The following is a 23,288-nucleotide window of genomic DNA, read 5'->3' as shown; positions in this document are numbered from 1 at the left end:
CTGCCTCGCTTTAACCTACTCTCTTGAAAGGCAGATTGTGGCTGGGCTGAAAAGTGGAGGAGCCAGTGTGAACAAATGCACACAAGACCAAGGCAGATTTTGTGGGATGAACAGAATTTTTGTGGGCTGAATTTTTTTTTAAATTACCTCCAAGAATGTATACAACTTTTTTTTTTTAACCCAAAGGGGTGGAGGAATAGATTGGTTGGTACCATTGGAGGGAAGGAGGGATGGGAATCTTTCTTTTCTAGTTCCTTTTTCTTCTTTCCAGATTAGTGGGCCAAACCAACCAGTTGGCAAGGCAGGTACTTATTCATTTTTATCTTGAGACAGCAGAGCAACCTTTTTGTAAATCAAACTTGAATCCTCTCAAAGTTATAGCACCACTGACAAGGAATTCAAAATAGACCCACGAGACGTCCAGTTGTACAAAAAAGCTGGCAATATTCTCCTGGTGTGTGTGTGTGGTCTTTTCTTTGTATTTTAAAGGGGGTTTTGGTGGTGATGATGATGCAACTGTGGGAGGGATCCTGAAGGTTATCAGGCAATGAGGATGCGATCCTTGGGCTAAAGAACTGATGAATTGGTAATTCCTGACCACTCCAGGCTTCCTTCCCCTTTTATCCATTTAGAGGAATCTAAATGAATTTCTGGTGTGTGGCAAGACCATCAAAGGGCAGTCTTGGAACTGAAGGCTTCGGGTAACTTCTTGTTTCTTCCTTCTGGGAGAAGCAGGACTTCCTTCTAGGGGTCTACCTCAGTGGGCTCCCTGCTCTGCCACACGAGCTCATGCCTCGGAGAACAGCACACGCAGCCAGGCTGCCTTCTGTACAGGATCTTCCATCATGGGGGCAAACTGCAGAATATGCAGAGCTGCCTGCGGGGGATGGCGTGGGCTTCATGACTCAATCCTGATAAACACGACAAACCCCAGCCCTGCCACTTTCCAGCTCTGAGTCCTTGGGTGAGATAGCATTATGGAGAGTCATTGCCCTCATCTGTAATAAGATAAAGACGTCTCTGTGTGGTGAGATTGTTTCTCTTGTCAGACTTGTTAGCAGTGACTGATCCATGGTGAAGACACAATAAAAGGTTCCCTAGCCCCATCACCACCACCACCACCACCACCACCATCATCATCATCATCATCATTCTGTTTTCAGTCCTACTTGCTGGTTTACTTCCATTTCTAAAATCAGCCTTTGTCAAAGCATGTGACCATGATCTTGTTTCTAGAAGAAAGAGCCTTTCTGTCTGGGCTTGAGAAACACTCTTTCTCTGTAAGAAGTCTGTTTCCCATCCCTAAAATCCCCCAGGCAGCCAACTGAGGGTCTCTCACGCACGGTGATTCAGGGTCACACTATAAAACACTTTGTCTTCAGATGGAAGTTTCTGAGCCCACAGTTGTGCTCAGAGATTCTTGTTGAATTACCAGTATGCTCCTTCCAATCATCCTCCTGACTTAGGATGGCTTAAGAAGTCATTGGTGAAATTGGGTGTCATGACACATGCCTGGGGTCCCAGCTTCTCAGGAGGCAGACAAAGATCAAGGGCCAAGGGAAGGCCCAGCAAAAGAGGGAGACACTATGGCAGAAACAAACGAAAAAGCAGAAAGACTTGTGGACATGCCTCGAATGCCTGCCTAATAATTGAGAGGCCCTGAGTTCAAACCCCACTAACTGCCATAAGAAACAAGAGAAACATGTGTCACAGGAATATTGCCCTAGCCACATGGTTCTGCTATAAAAATAAATAATAATAAAAATGACACAAATTTATATATCTCAGTGACTAACAGCATCTACAAGAACCTCACAGGCATTTTGGGAAGTGGAAGCTGCCATTGGATTCTATTGGTTTTTCTTTCTTATACTTTTGATCTAGCTAAGAGTTGGGGTTTTAACATTGGTAATATGCCAAAAGTTCATCTGTCTTAAAAGTTAAGAAATTGAAGGCATAATAAAGCTTGACATTCCCTTCATTGGCTGTGAAGAGTAGAGGCGAGCCAGGGAGAGAATGCTCTCCCTAATTTCTCTGAGGAGGGAAGTTGAATTACAGGTCAAGAATCTCTTATCTGAAATGCTTAGGACCAAAGTGTCTCAGATCTAGAGGGTTTTTTTTCTTCTTCAGATTTTAGAGTTTCAGCTTAGATTTCATAATGTTCTAGTTTGACTCAGATCCAAGTCTAAACACCGAATCTCTTTTTCTGAAATTCTTAGGACCAAAGTGTCTTAGATTTTGGATTTTTTCCCCAGATTTTGGAATATCTTCTTTGACAGAGATATCCAATGAGATCTAAGTCTAAACACAAAAATTCATTTGTTTATATATACCTAGACATATAACCAAAAGGCAAAAGTATATAATATTTACATCGTTTTTCTTCTTTCTTTTCTTCCTTTCTTCTTTTCTTTTTCTCTCTTCCTCTTTCCCTCCCTCCCTTCTTTCCTCCTTTCCTTCCCTTCTCTCCTTCCTTTTCTTGCCCTTCCTCCTTCCCTCCTTTTCCTCCCTCCCTCCCTCTCTCCTTTGTTCCTTCCTTCTCTCCTCTCTTCTCCTTTCCTCTCTTCTTTTTGACAAGTATTTGGATTTGACAGTGTTTTCATATGAAACTGTTTTCATTTACTGAATTTTGGCTCTTAAAATCCTATATGTCTTTCTCCAATATTTTCAAAAGTAATTTTGTGCTTAAAATTTCCTGGTATAGAATATTCTACTTGTGACATCATGTCCGTAGTCCCAAAGAGTTGGGTTTTTAGATTAGACTTGCTCAACCTGTATCTCTTTCCCTCCCCTCCCAGCCCTTGCTGCCTGGTACAAAGTCACCTATCATGTCCTTGAATAGATTTGTATCATCATGTTTAGTTGTTTGATCTGAACTTGAAAGAATCAAGATGGGTAAGTGACGTGAAATGAAACCAATTTGAACACATTTGGTAGATTATAGAAAACTGCTCTGAAATGCCAAGTGTAATCTTTCCCTCCAGCTTTCTAGTGGACATTAATGCCTAAATTCTTCCAGTTACATAAACACATTTGCCAAAAAAGAAAAAAAACAACAACAAAAAAAACCCCAAACCCACAACTATGTAGCATGAACACCCTTGAAGGAATAGAGCCAAATTCTGAGATAGCATATAATTAGATACTAGTTACCAGATTCTGAAATAGCATGTAATATGCCAAATAGATATTTATTTCCTCATGTTTTCTCAAAAGTGTCCCACCCAGCTACTGAAAGTTGTATCAAAATAACCCAGGGTAGGTTTGTCTCTCTGCCACTAGTGCAGAGACCTGTAAAAGCCCTGCTAATTTTGGGGCCTACCCACCCTCAGTGTATTTTAGGAGGCAGCAGGAATAGCCTTCACAGGAGGTTTGTGTGGGCTTCAATTTGAGCCAGTTCATTAAAGGCAAGTGAGGAACAGGAAGGGATATGTGGTGAGTGCCTACAATTTGGGAGCCCTACGTAGTGATTAGGTCTTACACTATTTGCACACGCCGAAACGGGGAATCCCAGGTGGTGTCCCCAACCGATGACTTCACTGAGAAAGAGAGAGGGAAGAGGAAAGAGAAGAGAGGATAAGGGGAGAGGAGAAGGGAGGAGGGGCTCAGAGTGAATTAGGATACTCATAGGAATAGCCTACCAATGCCACGTCTACCTTAGTAAACAATCTAAATACACATTGGCCATATGTGAGCCAAGATACCCAGGAGTCACTGAAACCATACAACTGATTTGTTGTTGTTTTTTTCCTTGAGAGACAGGGTCTTGCTATGTAGCTTAGGCTGTGGGTCTGTAAGAGGCTGTGTTCTTTGGTTCTGATGATGGAAAACACTTGAACACTTTTGTAAACTAAGTCAGTAAAATAGAGAGGGTCAAAGGCATAGTAGATAAGAGATCCATAATTGGGAGAGCTGGGAGGAGCCAAAGGGGTGGAGGGTGCAAGGAGGAAGAGCCTGAGACTTGAGGGCTGAAATAGTACATGTCCTGCGAGGCAGCAGACCAGGTGTCAAGTATGTTTCTACCTGCTAACCTTAGGTCTTCCCCTAAACAGGAGGGAACCTGCTAGAAGACTGGGGGGGGGGTGGAATGGAAGCTTTTACATGGCTGATATTCAAGGAGGCTGATGGACACACCAGTGTGCCGAAGCTACTCTCATCCATTGCTATTTCTTTCCTTCACATCTCTTCTCCGTTGATCCACCCTATGTCTGTTTTGCTTCTGTGTCCTGGGCTTGGTCTGCATGCTCTCAACCTGATCCAAATCACCATAATCTCGCTCCTAAATTTTCATCTTAGTTTCCTTATGCATTTTCCTGTTTTTCTTGCTCTTTCTAGTCTCTTCCCTTTCCAGAACCCAAACTGATTTTTAAAAAAACCTAAATCGGCCAGGTGCTGGTGGCTCACATTTGTAAATCATAGCTAGAGAATCATGGTTCAAAGTCAGTCTGGGCAGAAAAGTCCCTGTGAGACTCTTATCTCTAATTAAACACTCAAAAACCAGAAGTGGGGAGCTGTAGCGTGAAGTGGTAGTGTATTAGCTCTGACAAAAGTGCCCAGGGACAGCATGCAGGCCTTGAGTTTAAGCCTGGCCACCAATAAACAGCAACAACAAAAACTAAAGCAACCAGGTGCCTGAATTTCATGCCTGTATTTCTAACCACCCAGGAGGAGGCTTGATGTCTGAGAACCTCAGTTTGAAGACAGCTTAGTCTGGAAAGTCAGTAAGACTATCATCTCCAATAACTACCAAAAAGTAGTGCCCAGGGGCTGGGTTCAACCCCGTTTAGGCATAGACACACACACACACACACACACACACACACACACACACACACACACACACACACACACACACCTAAACCAAGTTATACTGTTCATCTTGTAAAATCATCCAGTAATTCTCATTGTGCTAAGAATCAAAGCTGTACTCAAGCCTTGTTGATTGGGCCCTATGGAGCCACCCTCTCCACAGCTCCCTCCATGAATGCCTTTCAGCCACTCTGGTCTTCTTTTGCTTACCCACAAGGGCTCCTCCCTCCCCGCTCCGCCCATTTAGTTCCTGCCTCAGGGTCTTCATATTTGCTTTCCTTCTCTGTGGGATGCTTTTGGCAGGCTTTTTCTTGTTATTCACTTCTGAGAACAAACAACATTTCTTCAGAGGAAGTCTATGGAAAGGAGTAGTGCTCTTACTTTCACCACCTGCTTTATTTTCCTCATATGTTTGTAAGAAACTATATTAGTCAGCTTTCTGTTACTATAACAAATATCTGAGATAAGCTGACTTAAAGAGAGTGAAGATTAATTTTGGAAGTGTGACTGGGACCAAGTGCTATGACGGAATGTTCCTGTGTCATCACTGGACAGTAAGGAAGGATCTACAGCAAAGCCATTCACCTCACTTTGGCCAGGAAAGAAAGGAGGAGGAAAGGAAAGAAGGAAGGAAAAAAGGAAGGGAGGGAAGGAGAGATGGATGGAGAGAGGAAAGAACAGGGAAAAAAAGGGAAAGAGTGTAGTGTGAGCCTACACATCACACGTCACTATCTCCTTTGAAGGCATGTCTCCGATGACCTACTAAGTGAGGACATTCTCACTTGTCATCTAGAAATCTCCTTAGGATGTGTGTGTGTGTGTGTGTGTGTATGTGCATGTGTACATGCACGTGCATGCATGCATGTGTACTAGTCCTAGGGTCTGAACTCATTGCCTAGGTTCTGTCCCTGAGTTCGTATGCTCAATATTAGCACTCTACCACTTGGGCCACAGCTCCATTTGTGGCTTTTTGGGTAACTAATTGGAGATAAGAGTCTCATGGATTTTTCTATCCCAGGCTGTCTTCAAACCACAATTCTCAGATCTCAGCCTCCTGATTAACTAGGATTTATAGGTATGAGCTACTAGTGCCTGATAGCTCATTATAATTGTGTCTGTGTGTGTGTGTGTGTGTGTGTGTGTGTGTGTGTGTGTTGCCGTCTTGGGGTTTGAACTCAAGAGCCTATGCACTGTCCCTGAGCTTTTGCTTGAGCACTCTACCATGTAAGCCACAGCTCCACTGAGATTTTCTCAAGTTTTATAGTCTTCTTGGATGTGGGATGCAAGTTGTGGGAGGAAAAGAGCTGACTCCATTTCCAGCTCCAAAGTAAACCTGTATTATACAGGTGAAGTCAGGTTACTGAGCTATGTCTGGTTTCCTTGGTGACCTGGGAGAGGTTCGGTTATATTTGAAATTGCTCAGAAGGAGGAAAAGCCTGCTAACAGCAGCTCTGTGTTCTCCTTAGAGACACAGATAGAGCGTTCCAAACCTCCACCAGGGCTCAGGAGGACGTGCCCCCTTGATTGGCGAGGGCTGACAGACCTCGGAGGCCAAGCTGACCTCTGGCAGGGGGGTGATGAGTGACATCTTCCATCTGCTCCCAGAATCCCACAACCAGTCAGGCGAGTTTGTCCTATGCCAGCTCCAGGTAATCGCATCATGACCCTGCAGGCACCAGGGCTGCGTTTGTTTTTGCATGTAAATATGGTAACCATGGAGACGAGGAGTTGAGCTTCCTGCCCAATGTACTTGCCACCTTTCTTGGGGGGAGGGAGAGACTCACGACAACCGAGGACAAGACTGTTTTATAAATGGTGGGGGATGACCGAGTTAACCTCTTAGTGGATGAACTTCTTGGTCTGTCGATTTGGAACCCATTTAATGTCATTTGTTGCCAGTGACTGTGTGTCATACACTGAAAACAAAAAGGTTTATCTCATTTCATTGTCAGGTTAATAGTATGAAGTGAGTACTGTTAAAACATTCCTATTTTACAGATGAGAACACTGAGATTCAGAAAGATGAAGTGACTTTCCATGGTCACTCTAGTTAGTGAGATGGGTTGGGAGGTTTTAGATGATGATTGCTTATCACATACCCAGGCTGCATTCTGAAGTCTCACATGGAGAGACAAGTCCTACATCCTGCAATTACCTGATATTCAGAGTCCACCTTATGTTGCATGTCCCGAAGATACTGAACATCATTGACAAACTTCTGCCTGTCCCTTGCTTCATGCAACATGATTCTTAATCCCCGACCTGCATTGGAAAGAAAAAGAAGACATGTGTTGTGACAGGCTCTTTTGTGGCTTTGCCCGTATTTGGAGTTCTTTGAGTATAATTGCTTTTATTCTCTTATTAATCTGATCTCCATTGTTTGAAAGGCACAGATGTGCCATTCAGACTGAAGGGCTACTTGTGTTGGCGGTACAGCCCTTACAGTCCTCCTGTTCCAGACATAAATAATGCAGCTGCCCCATCAGCTGGCTTCAGTGTGCCTGCTCTGGTACTCTGGGAATTCACTGGTAGTCTAGCTGACAGACACCTAGTTCAGAAGCAGATCCACGGCCCTGGGCCTAGCTAGGTTAGCATCTTGATAAGCTCTGGCTTGCTCGAATTCACAGATGCAACAAACTGGGCACTGCTATGCATTTGTCCAACAAGCAGGATGGCAGATTCCATCCCAGCCCTTGGGTTGCTTGCAGTCTAGATAGGCAAGACTTTCCTTTGAAAATGGCACTGGTTTGCTAAGACAAAAGCTGGGCAAGGAAGCAGGACAGAGAGGACAGAGCAGATGTAAAGGCTTCAAGGCATGGATGGGAGGTGGGAGGAAGGGCAGGGAGAGAAGGGAGGGGAGCCCCACACGAGTGTGGGGGGTATGGCAGCAGCAACAGCTTCTGGAAGGCTTTAAAAGATTATGATTGGAAATGCCATCCTACTACTGAAAGGTTCTAGATGAAGACACTTGTGTTTGTCCATAGTTGTGCTGTGGGTCAGGGGTGGAGTAGAACTTGGAAGTGGGAATGCCACTGGAATATATATATATGGTAGCCATCCGGATGTGCTGACGGTCAGACTTGGTTAGCCAACAAGGACTAAGGGCTGAGGAGGAAGAGGGGGAAGACAAGATACAGGGGGGCAGAGCTTGAGGAAGTTCCAAGCCCTCTTTCATTAGGCAGCCTCACATTTCAACATCAGGAAGACAGGCATCGTCTAGCTATTTTGTAAGTGAGGAAACTGAGGCCTGAGGTATACTTAAGCCTTTGTTGCTTTGGAGCTACTAAATGGAGAGCTGGGATTTGAACCCAGAGTCCTGTACCAGTGCCTATCCTCTTTACCATAACAGGCTGCTGTGATTTGCATCTCTGCATCCTGGAGGCTTGAATGTATCTCAATGGTGGATGCCAATACTTCCTTCAGAAAACAGAGGAGGAACTAGTATTGTGAGAGCAGAAAATCAAAACAGTGTTCATTAAACTGCAGGGTTTAAGGTGTCTGGGGTACTGCAAGTGGAGATATTAAGCAAACTGGTAGACAGAGGTTCTGGAACTGATGAGCCAGGTAAAGATTTGTACTCTGGGGGCCGGGAGTTTGGCCTAGTGGTAGAGTGCTTGCCTAGCATGCATGAAGACCCGGGTTTGATTCCTCGGTACCCCACATACATAGCAAAAAGTCGGAAGTGGTGCTGAGGCTCAAGTGGTAGAGCTCTAGCCTTGAGAAAGTCCAAGGACAGTGCTCAGGCCCTGAGCCCAAGCCCAGGACTGGCAAAAAAAAAAAAAAAAAATTGTACTCTGCCACATATTGGTGGATAGTTGAAGGGAAGCAGACAAGGTATTGAGAAGAGAAAACTGGTCGAGGGACATAACTATTGTGTCACTGAAAAAAAATGTCGGGAATAGGAACCCTGTAAAGCAGCCTGAGAGGCAAGAGGAAAGGCAGGTGGGTGCCAATCCATAGATGCCGAAAGAGAGTTTCCAGAAAGTTATTATTAACTATGGTGAGAACAGAGCAGTGCAGTGACTGTGCTGAGGACAGATTGCTGGAGGCTCCGTATATGGAAGGGAAAGAATTCAGTGAGTCTTTCGAGAAGTAAAACTCTGGCTAGGTACTGATGGCTCATGCCTATAGTCCTAGATGCTCAGGAGGCTGATATCTGAGGATCGCCGTGGGAAGCCAGTCTGGACAGACAAATCTGTAAGAATCATCTCCAATTAACCAGCAAAAAGCCAGAAGTGGAAGTGTGGCTCAAGTGTTAGAGACAGCCAGTGAGAGCCGATGCCCTGAGTGCAAGCCCTAGTACACACAGACACAGACACAGACACACCAAAACACAAATGTGAAACTCTGGTTGGTGTGTAATATTCAAGCTCACAAAGTTATAAAACAGCCAGATCATCAAAGTCCTCACAATTCCTGCTTTTTGCCCAGTAAGGCTCTTGCATTATTGCTACACACACACACACACACACACACACACACACACACACACACACACACTACTTGTTTAATGACTTTGATGTAAGCCTGGAACAGCTCTAGAGTCTGGAGACAAGGCAGGGCAAGACAGAAAGATGACGTCCTAACCCTCAAAGGTGTCTGTATTCTGTGGCTTTTCTTCCTTCCTCTGCTTGGTTTGGCAGTGTAGAAATTGGCAGAGTCTGATTATCCCTGACTCATGGTGACCCAGTGTCTCTTGTCTGGCAGTTAGGAAATCTGGCCAAGTTTATCATTGCTCTTTGAACAATGGAGAAAACTTTCATTGGTTCCTTGGGTATTATTTTTTCTCAAGTATAGAAAGTTGGTTTTGGAGAATCAGTGTGAAATTATACATACATACATACATGCATACATACATACATACATACATACATACTTATATGTATGTATACAAACCTAAGTTGTATCACTGAACTTTCATAGTCATTTGTGGGACTGTGTTTTATAAGATCACATTTAAACTTTTCATATAAGTTTGTACCTATGTGGAAGGAAGTTCTGTTCCCACTCATTTTGGGGAAAAAAATCTTGATTTTAAAAACAGAAATATGAACCCCTTCTGCTACTGTGGACAAGAGAAGCCTGTCTGAATATTAATCAGGCAGTGCATATAAGGATTCATCATGAGAATAGGTTAATGTCACATCCCTAGGTTGACTTGGATGCTATAGCTTAGTTACAAAGTTAACCTAGTAATGCCAGAAAATTTATCGTGGCTTTACGGGTATTATTTTAAGAGCCCTTTAGACCAGAAGGCATGTCTAAAGAGGTAGGAAATAACACTATTTGAATAACTTACTGGGTTATTTCTGACTTTACAAATTACCTACCAAATCAAGGACTCCATTATATTTTACTATAAAATGAATATCTGGAGGCATTGTGGAGCCACACAGACTCCCCAGGATTATACAGAGACAACTAGCAGCAAGGAAACAGACCATCAGACATAGACTACGGGTAGAGTAGGTTAACTCAGGGGAGGCAAATATTCTCCACTTTTTTGAATTTCATGCTGCACTACAAGTTTGAATAATTGACCAGGATGAATAAGATACAGAAATAACTGTATGGCAATAATTCTACCATAAAACAATGCTTAAGTTGTGGAGCTCAGCTTTTTGGGCCTACTCAACCAGATGGTCATTGAAAGTCAGGTTTCTTCTCAACAAATACAGACAGGTGTAAGGCCACAGGACGGTGAGAGGTGTGGAGAGAATAATATCAAAATGTAGGCAAGGCACATGGTTCTAAAATAGCATTCTTATTGTCTTTGGTTGCTTACCTTTGAACTGCTTCTCAATTTAAAAATCCACTCATGTTCACAGACACTTATGTTTTAAGTTTCTGGCAGGTGTTCTGTACCAGATTTGTGCTTTAGAAATCCTGGTTAAGAAGCCATATTAAGGAGAGGGAAGTGGGGGAGGGAGGAAGAGGAGGCATGTGGGAAAGGGAGAAGGGAGTTGGCTTTGCTGAAAGCAAGAGCAAATGATTCTTTTTGGCCTCAGAATTCTACACATCTGTGAAATTTCAATGAAGAATATTCTAAGAACTTTGTGACATATGAATCCCTATCTGGTGTAAATTTCTAGTGAATTCACACTGAGTTTTATTTTTTCCCTCTGAAGAACAGAACTTGATTACAGAATATATTACTTTCAGTTCTCAACCCATATATGTATATGTGATATATGTATATGTGATATATGTATATGTGATATATGTGTGTGTATACATACATGAAGACAAGTGTATATATATATATACATATACAGAAAGACACTATGTCCTTCTGTTCTATTGCTATGTTTTTAAAAAACAAAACTGATTTGAGAGGAGCTCTAACTGGGCGGTGCTGGTAATCTTAATTTGTAATACTAGCTACTCAGAAGGCTGAGATCTGGGAATCATGGCCAAAGCCAGCCTGGGCAGACAAATCCTGGGCAAATCAATCAGAGATTAATCCAGTTACCCACCAACAAGCCAGAAGTAGAGAAATGGCTCAAAAAGTAGAGCAGAAAAAGCCCAGGAAGGCCCTAGTACTAGCATGCACACAAAATGGGAGAAAGGAAAAAGAAAAGAAAGCTTTTAAAAATGAGCCATTTAACTGTTTTCTTCCTCATAAATATTAAAGTCGTGTTTTGTTAGTTTTGACAATTAAGCAAAAATGTAAGTTTAACCTCCTCTCAAAGGTTTAGTCTCATTTAAAATAAAATTTATATGGCTATGTTAAACATCTAACAATCGGGTTTATTAATCCCCTACCACCTTTTCCCAATTGGGTGCGTGGAAAAGGGAAAAAAAAAAAGGATTTCAGGAGACTTTAATTCAACCTTTTCCATAATTAATTAATGTGTAATGACAAGAATTACAGGATTTGTTTAGATCATAGCTTCAAAAAAATTCTTGGGGCTTTTAAATCTTAAGCTTATAAAAACGTGTTGAATGTACGGAAGGAAATCTAGTGATTTGGACCCAGTTTTTTCCAGCACTTGATGCACACTTGCAGGGAAAGGGGAGGAATTGTTGGGGGGGGGGCGGGGAAGGGGCAGGGAACATCTTTTGTCTCGTCAAACCATTTAGCTTAGAGAATCAAGGTGGGGCAGAAGGCAGGGAACAGGCTCCTGTCACCCTCACGAATATCAAGACCCATGGAAAGAGGCAGATGTGTCATTGGGAAACTTGGGGGAGGAAAATGCCACGTGTTGAACGCACAAGTCGGTGACATCATTAATAACAGTGTCACCCTTCTGACCCAACGGTTCCGGGTGTACCTTTCCTGAACCTGCGGATCAATGGGGTTGGCAGGGATGTTTTGTGGGTGCGCGGTGGCTCACAGGGTGAACCCCCTCGCTTCCCAAACCCTTTCCTTTGAGGCCGATTAATAATAATAATAATAAACTTGGGTCTGGGGTCAGCGGAGGCAAGGGAGGACCCATCCCCCAGGCTCCGGGCCCCTAATTTCCCACCAGAACCTTAAACATAACGCGGTTGTCCCCCCATCTCCTCCTACGGGCGGGGCGCACCCGGGGGGCGCGCGGCCGGGGCTGGGGGTGGAGGGCGAAGCGCGCCCGTTACCTTACGGGTCTGCACTTTCTCCAGGGGCTAAAGGGGGCCGCGGGGCGGAGCTGGTGGGCAGGTCCAGGGCGAAAGGGTCGCCCATCAATCGTGGGGGGGGCCGATCCTAGGCTCCTCTTCCTCCTCCACTCACGATTCCCCTCCCTCTCGCGGCCCCTCTTCCTCCTCCTCCCCCGGGCAGCTTTCCGCGGAGGCCGCCGGCCTTTCTAGGGGCGGAGGCGGCGGGGGCGGCTGCTTGGCGTCTTCCCGTTTCCTTGGTAACCGGGCCTCCGCTCCGGCTCACGCGCGGGGCCGCCTCCCCTCCCCCCCTCCCCCCCGGTGGAGTGGAGGGGGCGGGCCGGGGCTGCGTCTCCGGTGGTCCCGAGCCCGCACCTGGGCGCCCTGCCGGTTGCCGTGGGAACGAGGCGGGATGCAGTGCGGATGCGAGATGATGGCGGCGGCGCGCACCGGGGAAGGGATGCGCGCGGAGGGGGCGCGCCGACCGCTTTGTCTCCGTGTCCAACCCAGATCCAGACCTGAGCTCCCTCCCTGGAGGAGCCCAGTGATGGAGAAAGAATCAGATTAGGAAACCAGAGAGTTAAAAAAAAAATGAGAAAATAACCCCACTTTACTTGAATAAAATAATACCACGGAAAGAAAGACCGGGCAGTCCCTTTTCCAGGGGAGTAGACACTGAAATGCTCCAACAAACATTAAAAAAAAATAGAGAGGAAAAGAAAAGAAATTATTAAGGGAGGCACCCCATCCAGGGCAGAACGGAGACTAGAACCCAGAGCTCTTGGCTTTCCAAGGAAAGAGGGGCTGGAGTGGGCTGGAAGGCTTAGACCAGTGTCTGCCTGAACCTTTAAGAGCCCCAGGGTCTCTGTGCCAGCCTTATTTCTGTCTTAGGCAGAGATGCTTCTCCTATTTATTTTTGCATATTTAGTCTTTAGTAAGCTGCCAGCTCCTGTCACTGGGGGGAATGGTAGACTAGGCTGGAGTAGGGGACACAGACCCGCAAACCTTGAACCTTTCACTGGTGTTCAGCATCTCTACGGGGCTTTTGTGCCGTGCCCACATCCAGATGGACATTCCTCTGTGGTCTCACACCTCCCTACTTTGGGCTCCGTGCTCTCTTAACCGGATTATTGTAAGGGCTCCTAACCACACACCCCGGGTCCCTAGCCACACAGTGTCTACTCCCCTAAAAGCAGCCGTCTTCCATTCCTGCTGCTTGAGAATTCCAAACGTGTGTGTGCGCCCACGTTTCCCCATTTTATTCATACTCCAGCCAGATGGGACTCTATTCCCTATGAACCTTAGATATTACTTTCATACCAACCTCTCAGGCATATCCTGAGCTGCACAGACAAATCATACCAATGTAAAGTCTTTGTTTGGGGCACGTTGTTGTTCGTCCTCCTTGGTTTCCTAATAGTTCCTAGAAAATTTCCAACCCACATTTCTTTCAAATATTCCTCATGAAGGCACTGATCAACTCAACCCAAGACCTCTGTCTCTGCCCTCTGCCTTTCAAAAGGAGATTCTTAACAATTCGAACTTTGAGGAACACTACGTTGCAAGCCCCGGTGTAGTGGCATGTGCCTGTAATCTCAGTGGTAGGGAAGCTAAAGCAAGAGGATTGCAAGTTTGAGGTTACCTTGAGGGTGTCGGAGAGGCCCTGTCACAAAACAAAGAAGGAAGAGAGAATGAACCAAGAAGATAAACTGGCTTGAAATGATAATAGTAAAATGATAGGAATCGTTCTGCTAGAGTTATGACCTATTTGAAATTAAAAAGACTGTAATAATGATTGCTGTTAGTATTTTTGAGTAACAAAGGAGAAAGTAGAAGCCCAGAATTGGCAAGGTCAAGAACTCAAGGTCAAGAACTGGAACTAGCACTTGAAAGCAAGACTCCTCATTCCTGATAGCTTGAGGTTGGCCTCTGGTAAGGAAAAACACATAGGTGCATGTGGGATCTAAGCTTGTCTCCTTCTGCTTCAAGACATATATAGTACTTCTGACCTCAAAATACTGCAGGAAAGATTAAAGAAGAACAAGCCTTTAACATTATGTTTTGTAGTAGTCAGCATTCAGCCTTTGTTCTTTAAGGCATATTTTAAGGTTTTTATTGAACAGACATAAGCTATAAATATTTTAGGATTTTCAAATAACAAGATTTGGAGAATTCACTTCTTATCTCAGTTTTAACGTCTCCTAGGTTACACATAGTAGTTGATGTTGTCAGTACTGTTATTTGGGTCTGGGTCTTACTTTTATGTTTTGGTTTTGATTTCTTTTTTGAGACAGTGTCTCACGATGTAATGCAGGTAGCCCTTATCCTTCTGTTTCTCATGTACTGGGACCATAGGTGGGCACTACTTCACTCGCTCCCATTTGAAGTCTGCTTTAAAATGAAGTTTTGTGAAAGAAAATATTATGCTCTTGAGAGAGAAAGAATGATAGCACCAATGGGTAATCCATAAAAAGCTAGAAAAGAAACTCAGCCCAATGGCTCATGTCTTCATCCTAGCTACCCAGGAGGCTGAGATCTGAGGATCACAGTTCAAAGCCAGCCTGGGCAGGCTTATTTCAAGTTAACAACCAAAATGCCAGAAGCAAAGCTATGATGTAAGTGTTAGAGCTGCTGTCCTTGGGCAGAAAAGCACAGAGACAGATCCCAGGCCCTGAGTTCAAGCCCCAGGACAGGCACACCCACACAAAAGCCCTAGAGCAATCTCAGACAATGTGACAAGTTATTAATGTCCTTCAGGTCTTTATACTTGCTAGGCTGATGCTCTATTACTTGAGCCACTCTACCAGTTTCTGGCTCATTGGGGTGTGTGTGTGTGTGTGTGTCTACATGTTAGAGGTAGAGCTTGATCTTAGTGCCTGGGTGCTGTCGCTGAGCAATTTTGTTCAGGGATAGCATGCTTCCCGGCTTTACTTCTGCATTTTGGTGGCCAATTGGAGGTAAAGGACTCATGGAGTTTCCTGCTTCCGATCTCAGTCCTTCAGATTTCAGCCTCCTAACCAGGATTATTGGTGTGAGCCCCTGGTTCCTAGCCATTTTTTAAAAATTAGCTAATGACTTACTAAGTATGTCATGGGCTGTTGTGATGTTCTGAATTCATCCTACATGTGACCAGACAGAAACTATCAATGTGACAATTTCTTAATATCACACATTAAAAGTGGTCCTATATTAATATCATTAAGATAAACTGGAGTGCTTTGTAGGCTTCGTAGGTCATCAAAGCCCCAGGATTTCACCCTTGGGTTTTGTAGAATTAGAAATTCATTTCGATTCAGTCCAAGCCTAGCATATTAGGACTTGATTCCCAATAACCCCACAGTCAGTAGATTTTAACTTTTTGTCCATTGCATAGACTACAGTTGGCAGGCTTGCTCTTATTTTGCCTACACGGCTCTTTCTCTTGGTAGAAAGGCCTCCCCAGGAGACTGAATTAAAGATCAGAAAGTTTGGTGAATATTGAATTAGATCAAAGGGAATTGGGTGTCCCTGAGGGATTTATCCAGCAGGTTCAGGGGACCTTAAGGAATAACTTTATTCTCATCCATGTTCCTCCTGGATAACTGATCTGGATTGTGCCCCTCAAAGCTTTTGGAGACTTTATTACATTTATAGTTCATCTAGGTGCCTTCTCGCTCAATTTTGCAGGGCCATTTCCCCTCCCTCTCATCTATTCCATAAACAGCATCGGGTGGCATTGAGAAGACCAGGGCTAAAATTCCAGCAATGACACTGAGCAATTCGCATCTCCCTTGAACCTCAAGATCTTCATGTGGAAACAGGAATAATCAAGCCTCTCCATCAGGTTGCTGTGAACATGTATGAAATGAGCAGAGAGTTTCTAGTAGAGTGTTTCTGTTAGGTGTGAGGATTAATTAATTAGACATGAGATCCAAGGACACCAAAGACACATCACCTTCAGATGTATTTATAAAGGCTTATTTATATCTTTAAAAATGTTAATAGGGCTGAGAATTTGGCCTAGTGGTAGAGTGCTTGCCTAGCACGCATGAAGAACCAGGTTCGATTCCTCAGTACCACATACATAGAAAAAAAGCTGGATATGGTGCTATGGCTCAAGTGGTAGAGCCTTGAGAAAACCCAAGGACAGCACTCAGGCCCCAAGTTCAAGTCCCAGGACTAGCAAAAAAAATGTTAGTCTTGTGATTACTAGTATTACTGCATTATTTTTTTTATTTTAAATTCAGAGAGTTATTCTATTATGACTTCATCCCTCATTGTGAGGGTACATCCAATTTGAGGCTTTCAGCCATCCATGAATGATCTGAAATTTAGTAATGTTTATTGGGCCTTCAAAGATCAGATATTTGGGATCCAATTCCTTTGTGGAATAAAGTAGACACTGTTAGAGATTGGCAAAGTCCCTACAATTAATTTATTTAAAAGCATGCCTTTTTGGAGATCCCTTAGAATTTTTCTCATTCGGAATTGTAGCTGATCTACTATGCTATTTCACACAGAGTGGGGGTACTCCAGGAAGGGTTTGGAGCTGCAATGTTTCTCAAAAGTTCAAACGAGCTTTGATTTCTTTATCTATTTTGGAAGCTTCAGACTTTTCAAACCCTTTCATTAGGGCAATTGATATATCTGAGATGATTGGATATGATTATAAGAAGTTGGAGAACAGAAAACATTCTCCTTTTTTAAAGTTTCTGAAAAATTATTACCAAAGGAAAGATTTGATTTCTGTCCAAAAAGAGTATCTGATTTGTTTAGACTTTGGATAAACTCAAGCCATGTGTGTTTGGCCAGGAGTTGAATCTATAGACTGATTCTCAAGCCCTGAGCAAGATTCAGCCTTTGGAAGCGATGTCAGCCACCCCTCCCACGCCAATCCCATATGAGTCCTAAGAGGGTAGCCCCAGATTGGGGAAGTCTTGAGGGAAGGGAAAGCTTGGGAATTCAAGGAAATGAAAAAAAGATAACCAAAAAAACCCACAAGAAAAACAAGCCAGGGCAGCTAGAAGACTGATTAAAACAGCAAGACTGGAGTGTGTGTGTGTGTGTGTGTGTGTGTGTGTGTGTGTGTGTGTGTGTGCGTGTATGCCAGTACTGGGACTTGAACTCAGGGCTCCAGCTCACAACTCCATCCCTTGAGTTACAGGTCCAGGTCTGGCTTTTGTTGTTGTTGTTTGGGTTTTATTTTTTTTCTCTTTTTTATTGTAATTAATAGAAGGGTTACAGTTATATTCACCAGATAGAGTGCATTACTTCACATACATTGATACCCCTTCTCATGTTTTTGTCCCTCACTCCTCCCACCCCCAGTTTTATTTTTTTAACTGATTTTTTTCTTTTTTGGTACTGGGAATCAAAACCAGGATGTTGCACTTGCTAGGTAAACACTTTGCCACTGAGCTACATCCCAGCCCGCAAGTCTGGCTTTTTGTTGGTTAATTGGAAGTAAGAGTCTGGAGAATTTGTCTGCTTGGGCAGGCTCTGAACCTTGATCCTCAGACTCCAGTCTCCTTAATAGCTAGGATTATAGTCATGTGCCATGGGCAGCTGGTTGGATTTTATATGAAGTACAAAGGAAAGTCACAGAACAATCAACACATGCTTCTATGTGTGTGAATGCCTGGGTGTGCATGTCTACATACCACGTGAAGACTATTGTTTAGACCTATGATATTTATGACCTTATCAACGCTTTCGTTTAGTTTTTTAGGAAATTTCAAAATATTGTTCAAGCACATCTTTGTTCATTGGCATGAGACAAACTGACCAGAGTCAAGTGATAAAAAGTGCTTCTTCTAGTTCCAGGATCCTGACATAACCAGATTCCCCATGCCCAGTAGTATATATTGGGTAGATTTTTAACTTTCCTTACAGTGTATTTTCACATTATGGTCCTCTTGAGGCCTTTTGCTGCATGTGGAAGCTTTCCCTTTTTTTCTTTTGCTAGTCCAGAGCATCTTTTACTCTAGGCTAGTACTCTATTACCTGAGCCACAGTGGCTTTTCCTGTTTATGTGGTATTGAAGACTCAAACCCAGATCCCCAAGCTTTAGTTTATTGGTGCTACTGGGATTTGAATTCAGGCTTTTTTTTTTCTCTCTCAAGAATGGTGCTCTACCACTTAAGCCACTGCTCCACTTGTAGAGGTGGTTAGATAGAAATAAGAGTCTCATAGAATTTCCTGCTGAGGCTGGCTTCAAACCATAGCCCTCAGACCTCAGCCTCCTGAGGAACACAGCCCACAGGCATGAGCCAGCTGTTTCTTTTTTTTTTCTTTTTTTGCACATTGAATCTTGCTCTGTTTCTTCCCTCTTTTCTTCCTCTGTTGCTCTCCACCGCTCCTTCCTCTTTCCTTCTTTCCCCTTCCCATTCTCATCTCTGTTTCCCCTTTCTTCTTTCTCTGCCTTTCTCATTATGAGTCAGAGTTACTTGCCAAACCACAGCTCTTCCATTTCTGTTTTCCCAAACAACTCTCTTGGCTGGTTCTTCTAGACGTTTATAATTGGTCCCTTCTCTGTTTCCCTCACCCCGGACCTCAGTCTTTGCTCTCCTCTCCTCCTCTGTCTAACCCCAGTTCACATATATTTTTTTTTAATGTCTAGGGGGAAAAGTGTCTTCCTTTAGCTTTGTGGAAGGAAGACAGGAAGAGGCAACTTCTGTGAAGGGTTAGCTCTGCCCCTCCCCCGGCCCCTGCACAGTGGAGAGCAGGTCCTTAAAACCAGATGAAATAGAAGGTATCTCTGTGCAATGTCTTTTCTGCAGATCACGGCACCCTCTGAGTCAGGATAATGAGAGAGCATTCTTAAAACATGACTTAACCACGCTCAGTCCTCAAATTCCTGGATGTGTGTGGAGCACACGCTCACAGCACAGGCGTGCAGGGGGTGGGAGGGCTTGTTAGCAACTCCCAAAGTTGCTGCCTTCCCAAAGATACCTTCTAGCCAGCTTATTTGCATTAATATAATCTGTTCAAGAAATAATCAGTGAGTAGATCCAGCAGTCACTTGGAGAGTTCCCCCTGCCCATATTTTCATGCTTTCAGATGGTGGTGACTAACTTAAAGCTTTAAGGGGAACAATCTTGGACTTCTTTTTTGTTGTTGTTTTGGTTGTGTGTGTGTGTGTGTGTGTGTGTGTGTGTGTGTGTGTGTGTGTGTGTGGTATTTTAGTGTGTTAGAGAGGTGAAGCCATGCTCCCAAACTCCTAGACATCATATATATATATATATATATATATATATATATTTTTTTTTTTTTGGTCAGTCCTGGGGCTTGAACTCAGGGCCTGACCACTGTCCTTGGACTTTCTCAAGGCTAGAGCTCTACCACTTGAGCCACAGCACCACTTCTGGCCTTTTCTATGTATGTGGAACCGAGGAATCAAAACCAGGTCTTCGTGCATGCTAGGCAAAACATTCTACCACTAGGCCAAATTTTAGCAAGAAGAAGCTATGGAAAATTTCTGTCAGACAGAGGGGAAAATATCTGCCATTTGCAGAACAAAGCAGAACAAAGTTACCACACGATTACAGTTTGTCTTTTACTTCATCTTCACCTGGAGGGGTGTGTGTGTGTGTGTGTGTGTCTGTGTGTGTGTGTGCTTAACACAAGCGGCTTATCTGAGTGATCTAAAGAAATCAATCTAATTGAAAGGTGATTAAATTACAAAGAAAGGGAAAAAGCATTTGGTGGACATCACTCGGGGTTGGAGGCCACTGCTAATGTAATATTTTATCCATTGACTCATTGCTATTCCTTCATTGACGTGATTTAGTTTCTCAAATAGCTCTTATCGGGGCAGGCTTGCAAGGGATACACTGCACAGATGCCTCACAAGCACCACAACGTGTTTACTTAAAAACTTTAAAAGCTAGTTTAAATATGTGTGTGTGTGTGTGTGTGTGTGTGTGTGTCCATCCACAGAGAGTTTTTTGTTGTTGTTGTTGTTGTTTTGTTTTTTTTTTTACAAATGCTCAGACTTGGGCTCTCATGGAACAGGAGGACAAGTGTTGAATTGATACACTGAAATGTTCTTCATGCATTTCAAAGAGCTTCGTACAGACTAATGTTAAGCTTTCTTCATACCCGTTGAATATACTATTATCTCTCTTTAATACACTGAAACACCCCCTCTCTGCCCCCCGAGGACAAAGAGTCTTCCTGTGTGCCTTATCCAAGGCCACATAACTGTTGGTGGGACCTTGAGCTTTCTGAGTGCTAGCCTATCATAAATGCCAGAAAACAGTGGTGGGTCAGTTTGTTAAGAAGTAAGATAACCCTGAGATGGTGGGGAAAGGTTTTATACACATACACGCACACACACATATATACCCACATCTATATATTATATATACATTTCACTTTTAAAATTTGCTCCAATGCAAAACCAAGTCATCCTAATGGTCTTTCTCATAAGAGGTCTCATGAGGCTGGGAGTAAAACAGTTAGGCAGGGAAAGGGCAGAGGCCTCATTCTGGCAGTATCTGAGTGGGTAGGTGTATGAGCCTGAGTGGAAATAGCTTCATGCCCCAACCTGTCTCATGCCTCTTCTTTCTCTTTGTTTCAAAATGTGATGTCTAGAGTTTGTCAATGCAGACCTCATTTGATATAGAGATTTGCCATTTCTTTTTGCCCAGGGTACCATAGCAAGGTGACTTCCTTATTATGTCCAATGACCCAGGAAGGTATATTTGGTATTCATTCATCCAGTGCTTACTGAGCACTTAAATGTCAACTGCTGGGCCTCTCAGAGAACTCAGTTTGCAGTCATTATGCTGGCGGAGGAGGAAAGAAGGTAAACAGTCAGCTCTACCACTTAGTAGGTGTGGGCCTAAGAGGATAACCAGAAAGTGAAGAGAAGACCAAAGGAGGGATGGTGAGCTTCTCCAATCTTCAGTGCAGGTTAGCTCAGTTCTCTTCTGGTGGAAGCACCTCCCAGCAGTGCCAGACAATGGGCTAGACTAACTAAGAGCAGGATGACGTTGGTGGGTTGTCAGGTCTCACAGCTGGTGTGACGGCACCCTTTCCCTCCCTCCGCATCTCTCTTTCCTTCCCTGTCTCAGTAGTTTTTATCAAAAGCAACTGAGGGCAGCCACACATTGTTGAGTCAAGGATGGATTTGGATGGGTCAGAAGAGTATGCCCAGGGAGGGATGTCATTTGGGGGTGCACCTGGAGTGGGCGCTGCTGAACCCACTTGTATCCTTAAGCATTGTAGGCAGCAAAGGAGAAGGGAAAGTTTCCTGAGAGGGCTGCAGGCTCCTGCCACCCCTGATCCACATATTCTGGACGGTGGCTGGCTCTTTTTGCTCTGGGAGCTGGCACTCTTTCCAGGCTTTCAGTCTGACCGGGTTTTCCCTCCCTGCCCTCTATTGTGGCTGGCTGATAAGGCCTGGGCAGGGGACTGATAAGTGCTAGTTGCAGACATTTTGGCTGCAAATCCCCCAAGGCTATAGAAACCACAGAGATTGAAGTCTCAGAGAGCCCAGGGATGAAAACAAAACAAAACAAAAAACCCTCCTGTTAGAGGGGATGGGGTTTAGATATGGTCTCCTCTTGAGGACACTAATTTAGTTCTTTATTTGCCCTGTATATGTTTCTTGTTTGTAGGCAGAACCACACACGAAGATAGGTAGATGAAGAGAAATTATATTCTTGGTTTTCAGTGGCCAAAGTGGCCTATGGCCTGAATCCTCACCCGATTTCTGCTCACTATGATTCTGCCATCCAGCTGCAAAAACTGTGTTCTACCTGAATTTTCCTTCTGAACTGCAGATTCTGCATCATGAATTCAATGCATTAGAGACAGAAAATGTGTATTGACTACATACAATGATTTCCTAAGTAATATAGTATGACTCTTTCTAACACACACACACACACACACACACACACACACACACACACACTGCATTAGGTATTCTGTGTAATCTAAAGGTAATTATGTCTATAGGTTTTATGCATATAGGTTTTAGAATTTGGCCATCTAATTCAGAATGCTGTTAGTGACTCACTATGAAAATGAAAAGCTCCTCTCATCTTCTCATGCTGTGTGTGTGTGTGTGTGTGTGTGTGTGTGTGTTAATGAATGTTCCTTGCTAGCACTCTGACATAAAAAAAGCAATTAACAGTGAAAATGGTTATTCTCCTGACACTTTCTCCCAAGCCACTGAGACCACAGAATTGGAGGATGGGCAAGAACTTTTGAAAGCTCTTAATTCCAGCCTTTCTGTGCATTCAATCCTGATAGGGAATATCCAGCATATCCTGATTGCTGGGCTCCCATATTAAACAATCAGTCACCAGGTGTAGGGAAGAGCCTAGCATCCAGTTTTTAAAGTTCCCCTAGGTGATTTAAATGCATGGCTGGGGCTGCAAAGGCAAAAAGCAAACTGAGCAACCTGAGGTAAAGTGACTCATCTGAGGCCCCATTTCAGGTCCAATTTTGGGGTTGACACTCTGAGTAGGGATTTACTAGAAGGAATAGGGAAGAACCCAAAGGAATAAACCCTCCAGTCAGTTAAATATTTTGTCCACAGACTCAGCCTAAGCCAGAGTGACTCATTAAGAGAGTTCTCAGATGTAAACTATCCATGTGCCAAACAGATATTGCGCATGTGCATGATCAAGTGAGGTGAGCTGGGTAGGGGCCCCTGGCCAGTGCAGTGTACATCTTATAATGGGTGCAGCCTGAGGGCTCCTGCTGCTCCTGGCCCCATAGAAGGGGGTGGGGGGTAGGGATCTATACAGTCCTAACCAATTGCTCAGAGAACTTGGCAACTCAGGTTTGGGATTCTTTCTGTGTTTCTGAAATACCATTGTGAATGTTGGCAACAAATTTCAACCTTTAGAAAAACATATGTAAAGGTCAAAGAAAGCTGACTCAAGAGCTGAGTTCTCCAGGATGCAGAC

The 23,288-nt window shown here is 43.9% G+C and overlaps 1 protein-coding gene across 6 annotated transcripts in view; it reads right to left on the bottom strand.

Annotated features, from left to right (window-relative positions):
• Positions 1-12,654, bottom strand: part of Marchf10 (membrane associated ring-CH-type finger 10) — an 86,713-nt gene extending 74,059 nt beyond the window's left edge. For 3 of the 6 annotated variants that reach the window (XR_016538286.1, XM_090349975.1, XM_090349977.1), the window contains exons 1-2: positions 12,388-12,653; positions 6,965-7,071 (exon numbers count right to left, since the gene is read on the bottom strand). Coding sequence is in view for 5 of the 6 variants with exons in the window: in XM_090349975.1 (XP_090206101.1) it covers positions 6,965-7,054 (90 nt within the window). In the remaining variant the exon portion in view is untranslated. Of the gene's footprint in view, positions 1-6,964; positions 7,072-10,594; positions 10,797-12,387 lie in introns of those variants that run through there. The other 3 variants (XM_090349978.1, XM_090349980.1, XM_090349976.1) reach the window with 3 other exon arrangements.
• Between the last annotated feature and the right edge of the window lie 10,634 nt (positions 12,655-23,288).

Source organism: Megascapheus bottae, chromosome 17, assembly GCF_031878675.1.
Source record: "Megascapheus bottae isolate mThoBot1 chromosome 17, mThoBot2.hap1, whole genome shotgun sequence".
In the NCBI taxonomy this organism is placed as follows: Eukaryota; Metazoa; Chordata; class Mammalia; order Rodentia; family Geomyidae; genus Megascapheus; species Megascapheus bottae.
This window is presented reverse-complemented; position numbering and strand designations above follow the sequence as displayed.